Raw genomic sequence first — 24,277 nt, 5'->3', positions numbered from 1 at the left:
TTAGTCTTTTAAAGAGATTTCTGTGGTAAACATTCTGTTGTTCTTACAAGTAAAAGTTAGAACTAGCAGTCTTTCAAAGGCTGTGTAAAAGTTTATCCATGCCAGCAGGAATAGATGGGATGCAAGGAGATGCTACTTCCTACAGAAGCTGTCTGGCTTATAGTATGCTAGAACTTAAAGAAGGGAGCATGATGGAATTTCATCTGCTGAGGACAGCATGAAACCCGTCCAGCCCTGCTAAGTACTATTCCCAATCCATCCATATGACTCCACTTTAAATTATGCTGCAGTACTCCTGGGGTGGTAGCAGATGGTTTGGATATTATATACAAAGATGTAATAATTTTATGATATTTAGAATGTCATATTCTGTGTATTATTAATATTTGCAGTAAATCTTAGCAGTTAGTTACATGTCAATGTAAAATTTTGTCAGCTGATGTTGATGGAATGTTTCTGATGACACTATTTTGCAGCCTCCACGTAAGCTAGACTATCCTCATTATGAAGGCTGCATTGAATTAGACAACCTAAACGAGCACATTATCAGCCTTTACAACTTCAAGAGAACATTTAACGTCAATACCACTGAAGTACAACCCTGCAGAAGGTATGATATAAACACAGAAGTGTTTCACAGTTCTGTGATTTTATCGTGATGAATTCTTGTCTTTTCACATCCAGAAGAATAACCACTGTGGCTAAACTGGTGATTTTTTTCCTAACTCTTGGTCATTACTACATTTCTTAGAGAAAATCCTCAGTGTTGGCATGATTCACATCTATGGCAATCTCAGTCCACTGGCCAGCAATTGAAATGTTACAATACCCAGACACAATTCATGGACTAATGTATTCAGCTCCTTTATAAAGTAAATGTTAACATTAAGTGCAGAAAAGTCAGTCACTAATGATTTCCTCTCTGAAGACCATAGGCGAATCCAATAGAAGCCTGTGGAAGCTTTTCTCTTTACTTGGGTTAAATCAGAATTTGGCTCCATTAGTGGCCCTGTACCAAATGCTTTAACTTAAGCTTTTTTAAAATTGTAATGGCAGTAAGTCCATGTGGTAATAGTTTTTGCTCTCATATATTCATATCTGTGACATTGAATTATTACAGGTATAAAGAAGAGACTGACCAAAGCTACTTTGAAGGCACTGGTTATGCCAGTGTCACATTGAAAGAACTAAATAGCCACACCCAAGTACGCTACGAGCAGACTATTGAGACAACTGCAGATGAAGGCATTGTGTTTTTTGCAGCAAATGGGGTAATTCGTGGAACGCTTCTGTCTGTTTTGTGGCCCAAAAACATTTTTAAAAACTTCGTTTACTCGAGAACATGTTAGATTTAGTAATAACTATAAGGAAATTTCTTAAAAGTGTTATTTTTGTCCATGTGGCGGATTAGTAGATTCTGCTTTTTGTTTAATGTCATATGGTTTAGTTTCAGGTAGTCCTGCGAGGAGCAGGGAGTTGGACTCAATGATCCTTATAGGTCCCTTCCAACTTCAGATATTTTATGATTGTATAATGGCTGCTGAATACTCTGTCAAGGCTGAGAACAAAATCATTCCAAGTAGCTCCTCCATTAGGCCATGCAGAAAATTCAGAACGGGGGGAAGGCAGGGAGGATGTAATTTGAACCAAACCAATTTTGGTTTTGAAATTCTCCAAAAATGGAAGTGCACTATTCCCAAATCTAGATATGGGTGGTAACAGAGTAAGAAAGAATTTAGAAAATGACGTGGTGACTTATACCTGTAAAGGCATCCAAAACAGCAGTGACGCTACTTATCTAATAATATTATAGGCATGTTCGCAATCACTGTGACATATTCTGGATAATTTCTGAATGCTGCAAAAAGTCAGTAAGCATCTTGAAATGACAAAAAGTCCTCTAGAGATTTGGAGAATACATCTGGAGCTCATACTAGATCTGTTTATAACAGTTTAAAATAATTCTGGTTGTTGTTATTATAGGTTTTAGTCTGCTTTGTGTTACCTTTTCCCCCAAAAGCTTTATTGAAACAACTAGATAGCTTCATTAAAATTATTCACATGACAGTGAAATACATATGAAATGTTGGCAGTTTAATTGTGTTGGTGTTTTGTTTTTTTTTTTACTGCAGGATCAGTTCATCAGTGTGCTCATTAAAGATGGTCATATAGTTTTTAGATACAAAGTTGGCTCTGAGCCTCCAAAAGAAATAGGAACCAATGCAACTGTAAATGATGGAACATATAAACAAGTATGTCATTCTAAACAATCAAGTGATCATTATCTGTAAAAATACACATTAGCTGAAACTAAACATCTTGCTGTAAAGTTCAGTTGTGAAGTTTTCCTTTTGTGTTGAGGGGATCAAGCTGTTGGGGATTAGTTTGCACATGTGAAAATTAATCTTTCTACTGTCATGCTTTCCTGTGAATAAATACAGTTTTAACAGAAAAACCACCAAAGAAAAAACCTCTTTGACAGAGCATTGCTTTATTTAGAGAGCTGTGTACATTGCAATTATTAACATTATTTTAATACTTAGATTAGTGTTTTTGCCATCTAAGGGTTTATTTCTTCAGGCCAGGCTGATCTTTACAGAGATTACATTTTTGTAGTCTTTTTGTTGTTACTTGTCTACTTAGCTTCAGTCTGGTTGTTTTGTAGCACTACTAGAGTGAAATCGTAAAGACATTGTTAAAACCTTTGATTGCCGTGTTGATTCATTCTCCCTTTTTGCCTTACTACATCTCCAACTAAATAATGTAGGTCGCAGGGCCTACTGGAGGGAGCCTCTATGCCGTACTGGGTCAAGTTACCTCCATCCAGCTGACTGACCTGGTCTTTGTATCAGGCCGCAGCTCCTGAATCTTCAACTGTAAATAGAAGGCAATATCTGAATGTTAGGTGAGGTGTATTTTTAGGGCAATCTTTCTGAGGAAAATAAAACCTCACCTTGTATTTGGATAGTAGAGCATTCTCCTTAGGCATTTGCTTTGGCTAAATGCCCAAATTTTGCAAAGTACCTTTGAACTACTGCAATTATTTTGGATTTAAGGCACCAGTAAACAAGAGGAGGGGAAAAAAAAAAAACATTGTGTCCTGCTCTGTGGGAGTACTTTTAATCTGCTAAATGATTTTTGTTTCTGCTACTTGAAGTCATTGTCATCATTCACCTGTTTCAGATTCATTTGGTGCTCGTCCGAAGTAAGAATACTGTTCATGTCAGCCCTAATATTAAAGCCAACATAAAGGTCTTCCGTTTCACTAAGTATTACCTAGGTGGAATTCCACCTTCTCTACGGGAACAGTGAGTAACTATGAAAACACTGTAATACACAGGCTTTGTATGGAAACTCCATCTAAACTCTTTCCTTAGGCAGTTTCTTTCACACTCTGTATCGGGTATCTTATGTGATATGAAAATAACTAGTGTAAAATACATGATCATAATCTGTGATTTTTGGCTAATGGTGGGATCTTTGTTGGACTGTATCCTGAAGATTGGGTTTGATCATCATGAAGTATGCATGTGCAGGAAAGATTGCTCTTGTCCTGTTTTTCTATTTCTTATATTGTTGGCATTTACCAGCTGCTATACTGGTGTGTGCTTTGAAATACCAGGCTACTGAACTCTTTGTCCTTCCACTCCCTGAAACTAGCTTTAATATATCCACACCTCCATTCCGGGGCTGCATGAAGAATGTGAAGAACCCTAACACTGCATCTGTTATTTTTGACGAGACTGTTGGTGTCAGCAAGAAATGTTCAGATGACTGGAAGGTAACTAACAAAGTTCCTTAAAAACTTCTGCTAAAGTTTGCAGAGTCTGGTTTATCTATAAATCCTGGACCATTATGTTTTACTCAGGTCAAAAATTATATTTGGTTAACATGTGATGGTAATAAAAGAACCTGGGCTTGGTATGAAGATATGAAAGAAAGGAGGCTCCATTCCTACTGTGATAGCTTGTTCCAGCACATAGTCCACCCTCTTAATTAATGCTGTGTACGATTAAGAATTCATATTTACCATGTAAACTTGGCTTCCGGTTGCTGTTATTGATTAGGCTAGAATACTTAAGTTACTTAATATGACTCAGGATCTTTCTTCTCACCAAGGTGCTTATGCTTGCTAATTAAATGACCTCTCAACCTTTTTTCTTGAAAGACCTAAGCAGACTCTACTTCCACTGAAGTCTCTCATTGTAAGGCTATTGCTCCACTCATCCGATTGTTTTATATATATTCTGTGCACCCTTGAGTTTTGCAACGTTCTGTTTAAAATGGGACAGCGTGATGTTTCAGTGTTGGCTTAACCAATGCTGCATGGAGAGATGAAAACTAGCCTTCTGCTTCTACTTACTGCTACTTACATGGTGCATGATCCCATTTGCCCTTTTTACTATGGCATTGCACTGAAAGTTCGTGCTCATTTGCTTTCCTTTTGTGGCATTTAAACTTCTCACAGAGCAACTTCTTTGCAGGCCATTTCCCTATGCAGAGAGTCTGACCTTCATTCTCTGTCTGTATCTGTATAACTTCTAATGTATTAAAATGTGTTGGGTTCAAAAAGGCCCAGGTATGTTCTGTCCTGTGACTCTCATGGTTTCAGTTACGTAGCTCATCTGCACAGCTCTGTACTTATGAACCATTCCTCCAGCTGCTCACTTTTGTGTCCCCCAATGTGAAAACTTTCAAAGCCATCATGTCAATGCAAATAGTAGCTAGAGACGAAGAGCTCATTATGCTCAGCAAGCCTCATCTCCCTTTAGAGTTTCTCAGATCATAGTTAATGCTGGTGGAACCAATTCAGTCGGTCTGTTCTGTATTGAAATAATTGTACTTGCAGTTTGCCTTGTGCTTGGTTTTGACTGGAGTTGGTCGCAATTATGTTGAGTAGGGCAGTTGTTGTCCCATGTTGCCATTTCTTCTGATTAAAAGGAAAATCACTGAAAGCATTATCTCTCTTTCAGCTCATCAGATCTGCAGCTTTCTCCAAGAAGGGAACACTGAGCCTGAGTTCAGCGGGTTTCCCATTTCCCAAGGATTTCCAAGTTGGCTTTGGCTTTCAGACCATGGCATCGACTGGAACACTCTTAAATTACAATCTATGGGTATGACACATGTTCAACTTAGAATATGTGATTGGTTTTATTTCTGGATCAGTCATGTCTGTTTGTGACTCTGTCAGTTTGGCATCAGTTTGTGTGATAAGTCTCATGTAGATTCCTGTATTTTAGGGCAAGAAATGGCTATTCTAATAATCTTTTGAGCATGGCATCCTGCATGTCATAGGCCAGAGAAACTCATCCTGGCAATTTCTTCACTCAACCATCAAGTAGTTCAACGAGTAACTGAGCTTTGAACTTGAGCCTTCTGCTCACGCACTGTAACACCACCACCACCCCAGTAAGATAACCATTGCCTAATACAGTTGGCTGGGAATTTTCTCAGGAAAAACTGGCATTCTGCCCATGCAGAAATGTTACCATGATCAAATATGCAGAGAAAAGGGGTTTATTTTGGCTATGTTCCCTCAGAAAGCAGGGAGATCAAAGCAGAACCCCATTCTCGCTGGCTGGAGGAGTTAAGAAGTGAGTGCACACCACGCACTTGGGAAGTAGAGAACTGAATCCTCTGCTTTTTGTAAAAATAATTTAAACAAGTATTTTAAATAACTGTTTGGTGTTCAGACTGCAGAGGTATTTTAAAACAGGTCCTATGCTAATCATGCAGAACTGGACCTAATATCTGGTACTACATGACTGAGAAATGCAGTTTTAGTGTAAGAAAATTTCTTTCCCGCAAGAGACCACTGAGAACTGTATTAATTGCAATATCAAGGAGAACTAAAGGCACTTACATTTACCTGATCATTTTGTGGGATTCTTTTATAGCCTAATATTCTTACCATCTTTCTGACACCTGGCTATGTAACTGCAAAGATGGGAGAGACAAAAATGGAAGTGAATACGACATATGAAGATGGGTCAATGCATTATGTGACAGTAATAAAAACAGGCAACACGTGAGTCCAGTTCTTTAACTGATTCTTTCATGTTGTGGTTGGAGAGAGAAGATTAAAATTTTGTGTGACTTTTTCTTTGGGTACACAGCTAAAAATAGCAAAGGATGCTGAAATAATGAGGCAAAAGGAGATTTTTGGTCTACGAATGTGCATGCCGATACCTGTGATGTTTCAGCTGTATATCATTATCCATGTCTTTTACAGATTGTGCGAATTTTGACTGCTTGTCAAGCTGGAGCTTTGGAGCTCTTCCCCTTCCCATAGTCTTTACATATGTCACTGTAACATAGGTGGTTAAAGGCCCAGGGAAGAAGCTAATTTTGTGTCTGTTTTTTCAATAATGATCTGTTACACAGATATCAGAAGAGACAATTTACTGAAAAGCTCCTAAATCATACTAATTTCTGTGGAACACATAAAATGACAGAAATGTTAGTTAAAGTGGAAAGTTTTGAATGATTGGCTATAAGGTTGGATAATTATAACTTAATATTATCTGTACTAGCTGTTGCTAACACGTCAAGTGCACCATTTTGACACAAAGGATGAAATCCTGTCCTATAGTTGCCAATGAGAGTTTTTTCATTAATTTCAATTGGACCAGGATTTCACTGTAGGACTGACGTACTAGCTTCAACTCTTGCTCAATATCTACTACCAAAAGGCAGAGCAGTTTCATAGCAGTCAATGAGCACATACTGAAAAAATCCCAGAAGTAAGCTAATGAAGCTCTAGCATAATTACAACGTAACAAGAAAACACATCTGTCAAATGGTTCTTTTATATATATATATATATATATTTCATTTAGGTTCATAACTGTTCATTTAGGTTTCATGCTTATTTTTATTCACTTTGTTTCAGAGTACGTCTGCTGGTTGATGATATGTCGAGATCAGTATCAATTGATGCTCCAAGAGAACGGGCATTAATGGAACCTATAAAATTTGGTGGAGATAATTTTGAAGGTTGCATCTCAAACATCTTTATAGAAAGGTATTTGGCCTAGAAAGATTTTAGTTTTGTGCATTTTGGCCTGTTTTCCTTCTTTAATCATATTACAATCACGTTTTGCTAAATTGCTCTTCTTCTACATGTGTGAAGCCTTCATGAATGCACAACTTTGCTGCCCCCAAATATTCTTTTGTTCAGGCAGATTATACATGGTATCAAGTTGTAAGTAAATCTGCTGTTCAGTTGTAACGGAATTTTAGTCTGAATCATACCTGTTTAGTAGTCTTTTAATCAAAGGATGAACTCAACGTAGTGAATTGGAAGTATCCCAACCAGCATCCAAAAAGATCTGCTATTGTATCATTATAGCTACACAGGGAGCCAGGTAATGAAACGAGCAAAGCTTACTGGCAGAACCGAAACAGTTATACAAAGGAATGAGAGCACATGTTTAAAAATCAAGTGTCTGATTTATGTTGTCTCTTTTTTCACATGTGTTTTTCTGGTTATTAGAGACATCTTACAGGCAAAGTTTAGGAGAGAAATTAGGCATAAATATGTTCTTTAAAGAAAAGTACTCCTTGAGTCACAAGTGCTGTCCCCGTGGGCTCTGTTTTAGCTAAGTTTTGATGAATATTTATACATGTGTAGAGTTTACAAAAAATAGTGTATTTTGATTTGATTATCATAGAATAACAGAATGGTTTGGGTTAGAAGGGACCTTTAAAAATCATCTAGCCCAACCCCCCTGCCACGGGCCGGGACATCTTTCACTACAGCAGGTTGCTCAAATTATATCTTCATTTAAAGCACTGCAAGACAATGAGGTAACTTGTATATTAATATCAGAAGCCAAATTCGGAAAATTGCAAAATAGATGGAGAATTAATATTGTATCTAGTCTGATCAACCAAATGGAGAACTGGACCAGAATTGAAGAAGTTCAGGTTCTGCTCCCAACTCTACCACTCTTCTAGAAAACCACGGGCAAGGAGCTCCGTTACTTTTTCTAGCTGTAAAGTGTTTTGTAATTTACTGATTAGAGATGCTGTGTACAACTTACGAAATGATAGCATTACTTAATATTATTCTTTATACACAGAAGAAATTGGTTTTGACAGTCTTTCTGATAATTTGGCTATAATACTAAAGCTACATATTAACTTGTGGTGGGCTTTGCCCCTTGACAAATCTCATTAAAACATCTTATTTTAGGAGAGAGTGAATTATTGAGTTAGCAGGACCTGGTGTTGCCATTTTTTCTTGATCTGCCACTGGTTATGCATAATTAACCAGCAAAGTTTTGTAGTCTGATCCAGAAATCTTATTCAATCAAGGCTGCTGTCATTTTTTCCCCTTTTTTTTCAATGGCAATATTTGTTTGTTTTTTTTTTAAATAGACAGCTTTTAGCAAAAAATACTTTGTTTAGAAGAGATGAGAACAAAGCATCAGAGTTTTTTCCATAGCCAAAAAGAAATGGGCAGAACTAGGACAAACAGGAATACTTTTTACAGCATTGAACCTACATTTTTCATCAAAAAAGGAAAACTAGTACTTTAACATCAGGTCACTGGGAAATCTATTTTGTACAGAACACAGTTTTACAATATGTTGTTGATTACGCTAAAGAAAAGGAATACTCTGTCACAGCACTAACGGCTTTCATCACTCTAGGGCAGGTCAGCTCCCTGAGGTTCAAAATCTTGTTAATTATACTGCAAAGACTGGTGTATCCCTCGGAGCTTGCCGCAAATACGAGAACCTTGAACCACTGCTGCTGAAAGAATTTAAAAATCCTCTCAGGTTTAAGATGCTCAAGGTATGCTTATTTTTACTGTCTTCTTTGGTCCATATTGATGCCAAAGCTTTGTCTGCACAGCCATGGTTTGTAGAACTGAGATTCAGATGTTACTATTTTCCTTCCATCTCACATCTGAAGCAAGCTCTTTCTGTGTTGAAGTTCCATGCTAAACCCATACCTGTCCAGAATGACAACAGCTTCTCTGTCATGTAGAGAAGGCCGTTGACTGCCTCAGAGGGGAACTCTTAAAAGCGTAGACTGAAATTTTTTTCATGTTCATGCTCAATAAATGTTTCAATTCTGTCTTACAGGTACAGAATGAAAAATACCTTGATTATTTGAAAGCCGCCAATGTGCAAAACCAGGAAAACCACACTTCACCAGCTCAGTTAAATGTCAGCAGTGAAGTGTATCTCCTTGGAAACACACCCAGCAGTTTCATATCTTACATGTTTTCTCCACCATCATCTACAGACAGGTATAACAAATGTTCTCTGTTCTCGTCCTAATAGAATTGTCAAAGCTGCTTGAATCTTTGGGTGCCAAGAGCTAGGATTTTCTTCTTGCTTATGTCTTGGGGCATAACAGAAGAGTGGTTCTAAAGTTTCAGGCATTTTTTGTCTTTGCTAACATTTACCCAAACTGAGTAGATTGACTTGGATGTGGTGGACAATTACAGTGCATATTGATGCCAAGTCCTAAGCCTGAATATGTCAACTTTCAGTCATATTCAGAAATACAGGCAATGTAGAACACTGTGATTCCACCCAAAAGCCATTCTGCATTTCACAAATGGAGTTTCACTGGCATTCTTCTGGAGAACAGAAAGAATACAACAACTAACAAAACAGACCTATATTTGAATATGTTCACTTTCCACTACAGGTTACATTTTTCTGTAGATGTACGGACTCGATCATCAAGAGGATTAATAGTTTTCATGGAGGAAAAGTCTGAGGATTCTTATATGGCTCTCCACATTTCAAAAGGACGTTTTGTCTTTTCAGTTGGCTCTGGAGGAAAACGAGTCAAAATCAAAACCAGTATTAAATACAATGATGGGCAATGGCACACTGTAAGTAGTATGGCACAGGAAACGTGGTGAAACCACAACTAGCATTCAGCAGGCACAGCCTATTGAATTTTTAAGTTATTAGAAATTCTATTTCGGTCATCTGAAGTTGGTTCCTATGCCTGAAAGGTCATGTGGTTGACAGGTCTCTGTTATGAGAGATCTTACAGAGACTGATGGTCCCAGCATGTTATTTTCAGTTTAAATATTTCAACAATATGGTGTTTAAGTTAAAAAAAATCTCCAGTGGCTTTCACTGGCCTTGGGGTTTTTCATTCTGTTATGTTTGCACCCTGCAAAGGTGGTCTTCAGCACAGATGGGAAGAATGTCCGCCTTGTTGTTGACGGTCTAAGGGCCCAGCATGGAAGATTAGCAACAAATTCTGCCATCAGCATTGAGCCACCAATCTACGTGGGAGGACTGCCATCACTGAAAAGACAGGTAAATAATTGACGCATCCACCCCCACACACTCGCCATGCTGCACTAATTACATGTGAAAGTGTTAATATGCAGGATTTCCATGTTGAAAAGGTTTGGGGGCTATTTCCAAGCACCAGGTGAGCACCATCTGTGACTGGTGTTTGCAGTTGTTCATTACAGATCTTTTTCCTCACCTGTTCACACAGCTCTCAGCTGGACCCATATTTTCAACGTGTGTTGCTGAGACACTGATGACAACCATGTACTGTTTTCATTTCTAGTCTTTAAAAAATAGAAAAGACCAAAGTCACATTTGTAATTCCAGGAATACCCTCTTCCTGCAGAATATTTACCTCAGTGGACTAAGCGATAATCTGTAGAGAAGCAAAGGAATCCTTCTCATTAAGGAATTATGAACGTAGAAGTGGATTTTAATCTGAAATATGTGTGGTTCCTATTACTTTAAAAATTGACAATTAATGATGCAGGGCATTTTATAAAATCAGATTTAAATAAACAGCCTTTTAGGAAGGGAAGGATGTACTTGAGATTTTACAACTCCTGTTGCATTGTCCTTTTGACACATCATTGGAAAGCATCTGTTCTGCAAGCAGGAATTATGTTAACTCAAAATCAACCGTTACTTTCCTGTTTTAAGCTCCTTTTTTTTAATTTTGAGATACCTTTTCACTGCATCAGAGATGGGGTTTAGGAGCCTTTAGTGCCAGTTGGCTTTCTACAGTCCAACAGTACAAAAGAACTGATGGGTATTCTCACTAAAAAAATTGCCATCATGCTTTAGTAGTCATGTTTTGAAATATGTTTTCAGAATATACCAATGAACAGTTTCAAGGGTTGCCTGAGGAATTTTAAGATGAATGGCAAAGTCATGAATGCACCTCAGCAAAAAAATGGCGTACTTCCATGTCTGGATGTTCCCAGGGACACGGGGATTTATTTCTTTAATGAAGGAGGATATATCACCGTTGGTAAGCTGTGTAGAGATTATGGTATATGGAATTGTGTCTTAAGTGTGTATGTGTAACGATTTTTTATTTTATTTTTTACGTGGTTTTCCAATTATCTCCTATGATCATTCCTCTACCCCCTGCTTAATTCTCCACAGGTAATTTGCTGATGGGCTTGGATTTTAGGATTGTATTTACCATTCGACCAAGGACTTCAACAGGTATACTCCTCCATGCTGGAAGCAAGCAAGACAACTACTTCACTATTTACATGGAAGGAGGAAAGGTAAGTACGGGCTGTGTTTCCATTTCAGCTGCATTGCCCTCATTCAGCAGGGGGAATTCTGAACTTGAACTCTGGACTTGTGTGTTACAACATTTGCCTATGGGTATAACATTAAACAACTTCCTCAAAGTTGTTTAAAACCATTGCCTGGAAAATTGAGCATTTAACCTGTCTCTTCCTCAGAGATGTTTAAAACCATCACATGGAAAATTGAGCATTTAACCTGTCTCTATGCCTATGTTAGGAGCTCCCATTGCGTGCACACTAGCTCGCAGGTGCTTTCTTCACAGTGGTCAGCAGCAGGGCACAGTCTTAATTTTCTCAGGCTTCTGAGCCTTTGCAAAAACCCACTGGGGTTTTGGCCAGAGGCTACAGAACACCATGGCTTATTCCCACTCCTACGTCAGTCATCATGTGGCTGTACTGATGCAGCTCCGTAACCCCATCCGTTACAGAACTTAAGCAGTCTTGCTTTGTGTTAGTATCTTCCCCTCTAATTGATGGGTGTGTCATGGTGGTGATTATTATCACTGTTGCTTTTTCATAATGTAGCAGCTTCAGAATGTGAGTCTTGGACTACAAAACTACTGTGGTTGCTGCTGGAGAGACATCAAATAGAAAGATGTCAGTGCTCCACAGAACCTGCTGTCTCATGGCACAGTTTAAACCAGCATGAGTCTACCTAACTTCAGAAAGCTCAGCTTTGCTTTCCTCTTCCCAGATTAGGGAAGCTGTTTTTATTATTTACCTTTTTGTCATCAGTTAGTTTCCCCCAGATCACAGATCTGGTTCAAGACGCAACTAGCACATGGAAGCAGGGGCATCAACAACTGGGGACTCCTTAGGGGCAAGATTGGCCACTTTTTTCATCAGTAACTTAGATTCATGCTGCCTGTCAGTGTGGACAGGATGCAACAGGAACGAATAAAAGGTCAATGGGACACCATCAATCGGCCTGATCGGAAGTGGACTCAGCATATCAGTTACCTGACCATTACCAAGTTTGTTGTAACCATCACACCAAAAGAGAGTTTGAAAGGAAGATGTTGAAAAAAAAAAAAAAGTACTCACAAGGAATGAGAAGCAAGACGTGAGAAAGCACAAGCAGGTGCTTATTCAAAATGTTGTCGTAGTCAGGCTGCAAGCTCCGTGAGTGAATTGCGAGTAGTCCAAAATTGTGTGAAAGGCCAAGAGACATATATTGCAGAGATTCTCTCAGGAGATGCCCAGCGTGTAGATGACTGCTTTGGAGAAGGGGAAGGGGACGAGAAAGGGGAAGGGAAAGGGGAAGGAGAAGGGAAGCCTAGTAGGAAAGACCTTGTCTCAGAGAGAATATGTCAAAAGAATTAACATAATTTTGAAAGATTGAGGGGGAGAGACAAAGGTATGTATTTATGCTTGTAAAATTTGTCAAATATCCTCTCCTGGGATTCTATTAGGGAAATTCACTTTCCTCTTGCAGAGGATAATTTCTGAAGTATGTATACAATGACTGTGACTCTTAAAACTGGGTGAAACCCAGCCGTCACAAGTTCAGTAAATTACTTTAAAAGTACTGTGTTTTTCTGTTGCTCTTTTCTTTGCCACAGTAACTTAAAAGATAACTTTTTTACAGGTCATTGCTGCTGGAAATAGTGGTGCTGGTGAATTCCAGACATCAGTCACACCTGAGCAACCTCTGTCTAATGGACAGTGGCATACTATTGCAGGTATGTTGTGTCATACCAGTTCTTCTGAAACTTGGAAAGGACGGTGCACACAGAGCACTGCAGCTCCTGATTCTTATTAATCATTTCACTTCTGTTTATTCTGGGAATACTCTTTAGAACAATATAAGTGTCTTGTGCTAATTCAAGGCTTTACATAAGATGGGTTTTTTGGCCTGTATTTAGCCCCAGAGTACATAGATGTGTCAATCTGACTTTGAATTAAAATAAAATCTATTCTTCCTACGAGTTACATTTCAAGACAGATGCTATTTAAAAATAGTGTCATAGTTGATTCTCTAATAGGGTTGAGAAAGAGTACTCATTTACCTGCTGCTTTGCAGTCTCTCAGAAGGATAACACGGTGCAGCTAGAGGTGGGCACACAGAGTAACTATACCACTGGACTTCCACCCTCTCCTCCTAGACGTATTCATCAGCCACTCTACTTCGGCAAAATTCCAGGTAATATTCTTGCTTCTTATTTTTTCATGTATCTACTGGCTTTTTTTCCTTTCCAAAACAAAGGTCCCGTTCATGCACGTAGTCCTATATCATCCCCCCTCTTTTGAAAGCCTTGCAGTACTTAATATGTTCTTTAAAATCAGTCTCATTTTATTAACTTCATCTTTCTACCTTGTTTTTTGTAGCAAATTTGGACACACTGTGGCTTCCAGTTAAAGACCCATTTTTTGGCTGTCTTCAGAATATTAATATCAATGACAAACATGTCTCCACCAGGAGAATTTCAGAGGTTCATGGTGTAGTGAGTTTGCACGGGTGCCCAGCGAAGTAACTTTGCTGTTACGGTATTTGTACACGCATCAGGTTGGGTCTGCTGAAGTACTGTGTGAATTCATGCAACGTGGGTTCCCGTTTTGCTGATCACCCTGTCACTGTCATCAGGCTGGTTATTCAGAACAGCTGGTGAGCAAATGCATCCTCTGGATGTGGACTGCACCAAAGCAAATTACAAGTATTTGCTTTGATAAAAACTCCCTTTTAAATGTTATTGATTTCCAAGGTAATCCATTGTGCATTTTGAAATATATGCAGAAAATATAACTGTATATACCCTACTGGGCCAAATTCTGCTCTCGCCTGCAACAGCATAGACTTGAGTAACTCCAGTGTCTTAATTTTGGAAATTTGCCTTAATGCTGGTCATCTTGAGAGCAAATTTGATCCATTAATATAAAGAATTTTATAAAAATATAAATCTCTTTGGACTGATGTTTATACAAAAATGTACATTAATGTTAAAAGTAATAATAATAATATAAATGGAGTTTGAAGCACTTTAAGGAGTGAAACTGTGGGACTTTGTTACAATGCTAGGAATTCTGGGGCCAAATAAATGCAGTATGTTCTTAAAACCATCCATTTTCCTGTTTGGTTCTTTTAACCTGGTGTTTCTTTTTTGTGCTTTTTACAGGCTGCTAAATCCTGCTTGCTTTATGCAAATATTTCTGTAGCTTTAAGAAGCTGATTTGCCTGAATAAGCAGGAGTCCACCATCTCTGCTTATTAGAGTTTGGTTATATAAAAACCTCAGAAAGAGAGTAATTTTTCTTGTAATCTTCAGAGCCAGAAAGTCTCCTCCATAGGCTTTTCTTTTTTCCCCCTGGTGAAATGAAGACAAGTTGTATCAGGAACAGCAGTTGCACCTGCTATAGTTACGTAGCATGAATTGCAGGACTAAAGCAGCAAAACTGTTTTATTTGACATTCAAATCTTTACTTTGTACCTGATCGCGACCCATGGTGGAGGGGGGGGGAGCCAGTTTGCTTTATTCTTCTGAATACAGGGCTGGACTTAATAGATTTGACATGGCTTCTTCTTCCACTATCATTCAGAAGCAGCATTTTGACAGTTACTTTTTTGTTTTTCAATTCCCTGATGCCAACCCTCTTTTGCAAAATTATAACATTTTCTAAGGCTGGTCCTAGGTGGGAGTAGACAGCAATGCAAATAAGACCTCCTTCCCACCTTCCACTACCTTCTTGCTCAAAGTGCAGCAGTGTGTCCTCAGTGTGTTTGGAACAAGGTGCTAGCTGGATTCACAGAAGAAGATGCCAGACCTATAGCCCTTATGGCTTTGGTCATTAATCCCTTATCAGATTTTTGCAGCTTTGCAGGTCCTTTGCAGCTTTGCAGGGTGGCAAAAGGGTCAGAAAGCTGTTCACACCAAATCCTATGTTGCTTTTTCTTTTATGGCAGCTCTGCTACAGGCAAATCTATGTCCACGCAGAGGATTCTTAGCTGTAGAGCTAGTTTTGGAGAGAATGGGATGCAGTGAAAGCGTGCCGGGGTTGAGGCCTCTGAGGGAGCAGAGGATTGGCACGTAATGGCAGAGCCCTCTCTCTGGAGATGCTCTGCAGAAACAGCTTCTCCTATATGGCTGCCTGGCAGGTGGGACAGAAACACCCTTCGGCCTGGAGGTGGTGGGGTTTGGAAATCATCTTCTCAGAGAGCAACAACTGAATCCTTTCTATGTGTAAAGCCCCCTGCCTTCAAAGTAGATTGTCAAATATTCAGGTGACCAAAACTGTGGAAATACTCAATTGATTTACTGGCCTTAGTTGGCACTGAAAATTTCCACAAGGAGAAAGGAAGAACAGTTAAACTTTATGAAGCGGTTCTCTAGTAACATTTCATATCTCATGCCCACCAGACTGCTCACTGAAGCAGATTTTCCCGAGTCACAAAAAAGCCTTTTCCTTCTTCCCTTCCCCGCCTCAGAAAAAGCAAACATGGCAAAGATTTTTGCATCACAACCTGGAGTCAGTCCTGGATTTCAGTTTCCTTCCATCTGATTTTATTTTATCACAAGTAGTTTTAATGCTGACTAGAAGAAATGAAAAATGTATAAAGACTTGAGTAAATGTAAGTTATAATCATTAGTAAGTATTAATTCCAGTACAATCCTAATGCATAACAAAAAAGTAGAAAAGTCTCTCTGCTTTTTAAGGTTCTTGGTTGTTGGGTTCCCCCCCCCCCCCTGGTTTCTTCCATTGTATTGCTTCCATAGAGTCAGGCTGTCACACATTGTTGGGACAATCAATAAAAGTCAACTAGAGTTTCAGGTTTTGTACTTTAATATAGATAAATCTATATCAGGCTGATAAACACTTAGTAAAAAGCTTTTCAATCCTGAAGAGCCAGTGGATAATCTTAACATGAGGAAAGAGGTTGTCCTGTTTAGATTAGTCTGATGAAGAATTCTTATTATTGAAGAAATCCACACGGACACTGAACTGTATTTCATGCATTGTCTGTTCTGTGCTTAGGATATTCTGAATTTTCTCCCATGGGAAACATCCTCTGGAAAACAAGAGCCTGAATTTTCAAGCATTTCAAGTCATGAATGGTAGACATTTCAACTGTAGAGAGTCTTTCTCTTCAGGTTCACCAGAGAAGATCTTTGTTAAAGTTAAAATAAACAATTCCCCCAGTACATTTTATAGCAGACCAGAAGTGACTAAATCTTGTAGTAAGATGAAATGTTATGTGAATAAATAGCAATCTGAGCCTTGGGTAAACACCATGTCATGGGTTTTTTTAATTGTTATAAATTGTATTTCCAAGGCTTTCATCATCCGATTGTTGCCATTTGACAGTAACCTCCATGGATTATTTACCTCCCTTGTCTACAGCATTTCAGGTGGCCCCCCGTATCTATCAATTTCTGTGTTAGAACAAAAGTAACTCCCATGGGACAGACTTTCCCTGTGATTTTTTATTCTCTAGTCATCTTTACTATTTGCTATTCAAGCCTTTAAGTAATATTAATATTTTCAATGGTAAAAAACTCTCAGCTCCAATCATCCATTCTAAGCCTCCATTATTACTCATTGCTTGTGTTCAAGGGTGCAAAGGTATTACAGCTTACATTTTGTTTCATTCACCTTAAAATGAGAAGTAATAACCAAAGAAATGCATATGTTGATGTCTGCTGGCAAGATTTTGCTATATGGTTTGTACCTCTTGAAATTCAAGCTTTGGAGGAAAGTTTTGAAAAGTTTAATGAGAAACAATCTAATATAGTGTTCAATACACTGAGAGTGCATGACTAAAAACCCATGCTCTTTAACAGTGTGTTTAGATTGCCATAATGGCTCATCTGAATCCCAAATCAATTACATAAGGAGAGCAGATTTCCTCTCCAGACTAAACCACATTGGTATTGCTAGCGCCAAATCTCTCCCTGTCCATATAGGTATCAAGGTCTAAGGGGTTCTCCTCCAGTTAATTTGGACTAGATTTAATAGGGTCGCGTTATCTGAGGTGGACAACACCAAGGTCTGCGAGTTCCATTTATTCTAACTACAAAACACAGCCAGAGTAATGGGAGCTGACAGACAGTTAGGAAGCTTAACACTGAGAACTGCAGGCAAATAAAATGAAATAGATCACAGGGCACTGCAGAAAGAAATATACATTCACTGTAGAAACAAAACATATATATACAAGGAAAACACTTTTCCTGTTCACTGCTTATAAACCATACCGTAACTTAAGTTTCTAAAAACAAAAGCTTTCAAGTAAAACTTCTTAACAGTCTTCCTGTATCTGAGCTTGAAGGTCTGCACTTTTGTTACTGTAAAGCTTTCATGTAAAATCCAGAGCTATCAGCAGCAAAATTAATTGGGTCAGTTAACTTTCTCCAGTTTTGTAACCACTTATTTGGAGTCACCTGTGAGCCATTTCATTTAATCCTTTCCTCTTGATAGTAGCTTTGCCTCTTCTGGAGTCCTCTGTGAATTATTTGGGGTTTTTTCTCCCCTCTGCTTCCTTTCTGCTGCTCATAAAATAGCTTGGGAAGTGCAGTCTTACTGAAAATGCTATAAAAAGCATTATGGCTTTGTAATGAACTCTTGCCATGCTTTTTGCCTCTTACCATTCTCTTTGTGGTTTCCTCATTTAAAAATTCTTCTGCATCTTTCTCCAATGATGTAAGGAAATTTAGGGCACAGTGGTCCAGTCTTCTGTAAATCTGTCTGTATTTTCTAACAATACATTAAATGGATGTCCCTGGCAAAAGAAACTACTTTACGTTAAAGGGGATAGTGCCATAATACAATGTTATAGCTTCACTGAAGGCATTAAGACTGCAAGGCATAAGCATAAACCTCCTTTTTGCAGCTGACCCAGACATCTCAAGACTGCAAGAGGCTGGTTGTTGCCAGAGCTGCAATGAAGCATCCTCTGAGCATCAAGAATTGCAAGCAAAATAGCCAATGAGCCTTTATGCTGTCTCTGTCAATTTTGGGGATCCTCTGTAGCAATGAAACCAAACTGTGACCTGTTGTTTATATCATACTGTGTCTCCTGGTTTGCAGTTGATAGCATTCAAAATATATAAAATTTTTTTAAACATGCTCCTATCATTACTTTGCACCTCAGCCAATTACTATGATTCCTACAGGTTGTTCCGAATGTGAAGCATATGTGAAGTGTTCCATGAGACGCAGTTTCTTTGTTAAGATGTCACCCGCTTGTTGATAAAGATTGAGCACTGCTGCATTATTGCACAGAATAAAAAGACAGATAGTTGGCATCATGATCTTTTGTCTCTGTTCAGTTATATTTAAACTGGGAACAGCAACAGATTTCTCTATTGTGCGGGAGCCTATGTCTAAGATTCCTGTCACAGGAGGACTATGCACTGGTAAGAATGAATAATTACATTCATAGGAATGTCAGTAATTTAGAAATTAATATGGAAGAAGACTGTTAAGAATTTCAATCCAGAAAGAACTGCTCAGTTCTGTTTTTTGAAGCCTGAAGGCGTAACAAAGAAAATAATTTTAAAGGATACGGCTGTTGCAGACACAGTTTTAATTAACAATGCGTTAATAACATAACGAGCCAAAATCTATCAGCATGAGATATTACTTAATAGAGGATTTATATTGTTAGGTAACAGCACCTGCCATAAATCGTAATTCCAGATCCTTCTGATTACTTTCTGATCAGAATTACTGTTTGGATGCTACAAACCTAGAGAGTCAGTAACACACCCGGATACCAATTCCTCTGGCTAAGGCAAGGGCTTCAACTAATAAAATCTACTTGACAACAAGGTCTCAAATCAGTAATAAAGTTCTAACTTTCCCTTTGCTGTACTCAGTTAAATCAAAGGTACCGACATACCCCTGGGGACAGTAACCTAAGTAGTAAAGAAGCTAAAGGCGCTCTGGGCAATTCTCCAAGAAAACACATAGGCATGATCCAAAGTTCAGTGGCTTAGTGGAAAGATCCTACCACTTCACAGGATTTTGGCTCACACACCTTATTAAAACATGCAGAAAATCTTACATACAGTTTATAAGAAATGTATTCTAAGATATTGCCAAGGTTTATAGAGAATTGTTACTGCAGATTAAATCTATTACGTAATACAGGGCAGGACACAGTCTTCAGAAAACTTCAGATAACCCTTTTTATGCAAATATACATAAATGGAAACTTTACAGAAACACAAAGGTCATTTGCATCAGCAACAGGGGTGGAAGCAAGGAGACCACGCAGATAAACCGTTCTGCCTGATAAGTGTCAGTGGTGAAGGCAGCGCTGGGGGTTGGTCTCAGACCACCACCTGTGAGCCAGCCAGCCTGAACACCCGAAGAGCCCACCCGGGCTCAGCCCTTTCCCATGCTGCTCGAAATCAGAAGTAAATGCAGTCATCCCACTCTGCCTTTATCAGGCTTAAAAAAAAGAAAACCCTTCTGGGAATTTCATTATCCCTGCATGCAGAAAAGTAGGACCAAATTTTGAACTGATAAGTTGCATTTAGTCAGCTTCTTGTAAGTTGGTATTGCCATGTTAAAGGAAGGAAATGTTCCCACTGCTGAGCCACTTAAGAGGACATGTGATCACTGAATCTATGTGTATTGCATTTATCACAAAAGATAAAACGAATCAACATGACATACATACTCAGAACGAATTTAATTCAAAACAGACACCACAAAACCACTAATGATCATCGTTGTTATTTAATTAAAATGGAATGAACAGGTTAAATCTTCCAAAGAGATGCTGAATGCCATCAAACAGAATAAAGGCCAGGTGCATGATCAGTATAAATCAACATAGCTCTATTGTTCCTGGATTTGGGCTGATAGGAGATACGGATCTAGTCTTGCTTATGTAGCCTCTTGTTTTTAAATGTTGGGAATACAATGTATAGCTCTTATGAAAAGCACTTTGCTACAAAGAGTTAAAACAAAGAATGTTTCAATTAACTTTCTGTGAAAAAAATACTGGTTTTTTTTTAATCAGTACAAAAAAATTACTTAAAGAACAGATGTGAGCCTAGAGGATGAATAGAAAGAAAAAGAATTTATAGTTGAAGAAGGAAAAGTATGTAAGGAAAAGTAAGCCTTAAGACTGCTCCGAGAGGATTTACCCCTACCAAGGGAAATGTCTACAGGAGAGAAGCTAGTTAGAAACTGTGATGACTGTTAGCTTGACTGAACAATTTCAGTCTACGTGGTGGTGTCAAGGAGCCCAGCCACTGCTCCCTTCCAACCCCAGACTCAGTGCCTGCACGGCATCCCAGGTGCCTCTGCCTGCTGTGGGGCAGGGTGCCGGCCTGCACCCCTTCCCCAGTATTGCCCTGGGAGGGGAGCTGGGGGGAACAGCTTTTCTCAGGCTTCACCTCCCCTCTGACCAGATGCTTAGCCTATGAACTCACAAATCTCTCTCTGTGTTGGGGGGTTCAGAAAAATGGTAGGCCAGGCCTAGCATATGACAGGAAGGAAAATAGCACAAAGCTGCCACTCCTGCCCCCTTTTATTTTGCTCTCTGACCCTTTCCTTTTGTTTGTGGTACTTGGTATAATGGAAGGGAACATCTGGACTTTAGTGACAGCAAACCAAATTTGCATGCATATAGCAGATAATTAAGCACGTGTCTCTTTGCAGCTGCAAACAGCCATTAGTCATAAGATAGCTTTCCACACCCCTTCCTGCCTATTCTTCTGTTCCCCTCAGAGGGCCCTCTCACGCATGCATCTCCAAGAGGCACTGAGCGCTGGCCTTCTCTTTATTTGTGAAGACAGTTGTACAGCTGAGCTTAAACCCTTCAAGATAACTTTGACGAGGATGAACTTCCTCTGATATATCAACTTCTGGTAGAAACTGCTTTCTGCATAAGACACATGACCCAAATCCAAACACCAGTGTCTGCATCCCAGCTTAGCTGGGGCTATAAGCAGGTTTTGTTCCTAGTTCCTCCTCTCAGATCTGAGGAAACTGAGCTCTGGAGAGTCGTTTCTGACTGCTGATATTTTCTATGGCTGACCCTTGCCTCTCTGCAGTTGCCCAAGGCAAATACCGGCTTCTCTACTCCCTGCAGCTATAAAGAAGTTCATGTTTGCCCTACAGTTTCCACCCCAGGCCTATGAAGGGCATATTATAAAATCTTATCATGTTAAGTAAATACATATATCCTATGCCTGTCTTTCAGTTGTAGAGGGTCCCCTGGCAATGAAGCCACAGGTAGCATTTTGTCACCTAGGATAGGTGTCCTCATTTCTCCTGTAAGAGAGTCAAGTTTTCTAGATAGGAAAAACAGAAGTTACTCAGGGCTGCAACAAGACACACAGTTTAGAGTCGTTTACAAAGCACAACAAATTTCTAGTTTGGTGAAAACCAAAGATTGTGTTGTATATTCCTAAATTTCAGCCTCTGGCATCGTATCTTTTAATTTATCTGTATGCTAAAACGGAGCGTAGTAATAGGGCAGGCTTCAGCAAGGGCAGGTGCAAGTTGGAGAAGAAAGGGCTGGAGTGTGATCAAAGGGACCACCATGCCTCAAGCAGGGATTAGATTCAATGGAATGGCTTCATAATCTGGACAACAGTGATTATTCCATGTCGCCTTTGCATTTGCTCATCGTATAACCGAGCTGCCTGATGAAGGCTTTTGTTGAGGTAAGTCTCTCATACCTACATCATGATCTCTGCCGGAGCATTCCTGTGCATGTTTGAAATAACGTTCTTGGGTATAATTTGCAACGTTTCTGTTGGAGTTACTTGTGTTTGTTAATAGTATGTAGGCATTCCCAGCTATAACAAATTCTCACAAATTGCAGATAGCATTTGCATCAAGTAGTCGTTTGAAAACATAAATGCAGCTTTCAGAAACTTATTAAGGCCCAGAGACCTGTTTGAAATGGAAGTTTGCTTTTTGTATAGGTAAAATGAAGTCTGCTGTGTTTCAGTGGGGAATACTAATGTTTTTTGTGAATGTCTGTAACAGCAATGCACAGCGCGACCCTGGCTGGCACCAACAAGCACTGTAACACTGTCACATGCATCTGCATTTCAGGCATAGTTGTGCTTACGGGAGCACATTCCAACACCAAATCCAGACAAAAATGTTAAGGCTTTTACTATTAGGGCAGGTGAACTCATTTTTCATTTGGGACCCACATATGCGGACCTACTTGATTTTAAGCAAATAGCATGGCTAGGCAGACTTGTGTACACATGAAACTGGCCAGCAGCACTGGTACTTGGTACATGACACCTACCTGACTTCAGTAAGACCCATGTGGAATAGCATGGTTACTCATCTCACAATTTCAGTTGTATAAAAACTGGGTATCTACTCTAGGCTCTCCTTCTACAGTCAATGGAGAGGGGTTAGTTATCCCCAAACAAAAACACATCCACACACCATCTTAAACATATGCCATCAGAGGACATGGCAGCAGCCAACCTAGCTCTGGCCTCCGAGCAAGAAATCTACTGAACTAATTCCCAGAAGATGGATGCAGTGCTTGATTACACTTTAGTCCTCAGGAATAATTAGACCACTTTACAACCTAGCTATAGAAATACCATTGTGCAGTGCTGTCAGCAGGCCTCAGTGAAGAAAGGAACAAGCCATGGGGAATTATCTCCTGCTTCCAATTACAAGGAAAAATCGTCATTATAAATGCTTTTGTCACTCATCCTTTTCAGTACTGAGTTACCCAAACATAGTGTGGTTAGCTCCTGGCATCTCCATATTACCATCATGATGAGTCACAGCATTATAAGACAGTGCTCGGATCTGTGGCACTAGATTTGCCAGCATTTCTTCGCCTTCTTATTTTTCAGTGTTTTGGTGCTACCACTGGAAGAAATCTCTGTTGAACTCATTGCTTTTGTGATGAGCCAGACACATTTGTGGGCTCATATGTTTCTTCTTAGTTTCTACCTTATACCAAAGAAACTAACATATATGAACTATTTTTTCTGTGCTTTGTATGATTTGAAGCTTGAGAACCTGAGAAGAAAATGTAGGCTGAACCCCAAGTGAGAGGCATATCAAATAAAGAGATGTGAGATAGAATGTGTATTTACATGTGCTTGTACAACCCCTCTAAAAATAGGTAAGTGCAAGAGCTATTAAAATGAAAGGAATGGAAGGAAAAAGAGAGGAACGCTTGCTGGATGAATTGCAGTAGAAAAAAGCATTTGAGAAAAATGCTAATGGAATGAAAAATAGGAAAGTGCACTGAGAAAATAAAAGATTATTTCTGCTTGTGCTATGTCTGGGAGAGGAACTCTGAAAAAAAGGCTAGTAAAAGCATAGCTTTTCTCACGGTATTATCCTGGTTATTGCTGTGTGTAACTCATAATGGCTAAAATTACGCAACTCAAGTTAAGATGCTTGCCTGGTATATCGCTCTTAGCCTCACAAAATGCTGTTAGTAGAACAATAAATAGTGAGTCAGTACAGAATAAGTCACCCAATATGTGGTTTCAAAAGGCACTGTGCTGTTTAAGGGCAGGAGTGATTGCAGAATCCAAATACACTTTAAAAAAGAGGAGGGTTATTAAATTTGTTATTCTGCTGTTACTTTAATAAAAATCTTGTTGCACATTAAGTCACTCCTGTGGTTACCATTACATGCACACAGAACCTTGACTTTGCCATTTCTCTTCATCTGCAATGCAGCGTTTCACTTGCAGAGCAAACGCTGCCACTTCCCACAGTGGGAACTGATTCTGGTAGTCACTGCTTGGAGGAATCTTTAATT

The 24,277-nt window shown here is 39.1% G+C and overlaps 1 protein-coding gene across 2 annotated transcripts in view; it reads left to right on the top strand.

Moving 5' to 3' along the window:
* LAMA3 (laminin subunit alpha 3) overlaps window positions 1-14,617 on the top strand; it is a 122,156-nt gene extending 107,539 nt beyond the window's left edge. For both annotated transcript variants that reach the window (XM_087754927.1, XM_087754922.1), the window contains exons 62-78: window positions 477-610; window positions 1,121-1,271; window positions 2,133-2,252; window positions 3,184-3,308; window positions 3,661-3,781; window positions 4,974-5,114; window positions 5,898-6,028; window positions 6,893-7,024; window positions 8,658-8,802; window positions 9,096-9,262; window positions 9,670-9,859; window positions 10,158-10,298; window positions 11,109-11,268; window positions 11,406-11,533; window positions 13,149-13,242; window positions 13,584-13,703; window positions 13,889-14,617. In XM_087754927.1, the coding sequence (XP_087611053.1) occupies window positions 477-610; window positions 1,121-1,271; window positions 2,133-2,252; window positions 3,184-3,308; window positions 3,661-3,781; window positions 4,974-5,114; window positions 5,898-6,028; window positions 6,893-7,024; window positions 8,658-8,802; window positions 9,096-9,262; window positions 9,670-9,859; window positions 10,158-10,298; window positions 11,109-11,268; window positions 11,406-11,533; window positions 13,149-13,242; window positions 13,584-13,703; window positions 13,889-14,034 (2,346 nt within the window). In that variant the 3' untranslated portion in view covers window positions 14,035-14,617. The remainder of the gene's footprint in view (window positions 1-476; window positions 611-1,120; window positions 1,272-2,132; window positions 2,253-3,183; window positions 3,309-3,660; window positions 3,782-4,973; window positions 5,115-5,897; window positions 6,029-6,892; window positions 7,025-8,657; window positions 8,803-9,095; window positions 9,263-9,669; window positions 9,860-10,157; window positions 10,299-11,108; window positions 11,269-11,405; window positions 11,534-13,148; window positions 13,243-13,583; window positions 13,704-13,888) is intronic.
* The last annotated feature ends 9,660 nt before the right edge of the window (window positions 14,618-24,277 follow it).

The sequence above is a fragment of the Nipponia nippon genome, unplaced genomic scaffold (assembly GCF_047370975.1).
Source record: "Nipponia nippon isolate SJK-2023a ecotype South Korea unplaced genomic scaffold, ASM4737097v1 scaffold_1, whole genome shotgun sequence".
In the NCBI taxonomy this organism is placed as follows: Eukaryota; Metazoa; Chordata; class Aves; order Pelecaniformes; family Threskiornithidae; genus Nipponia; species Nipponia nippon.
Note: the sequence above shows the minus strand (reverse complement) of the source record. Positions and strands in the feature narration are given on the sequence as shown.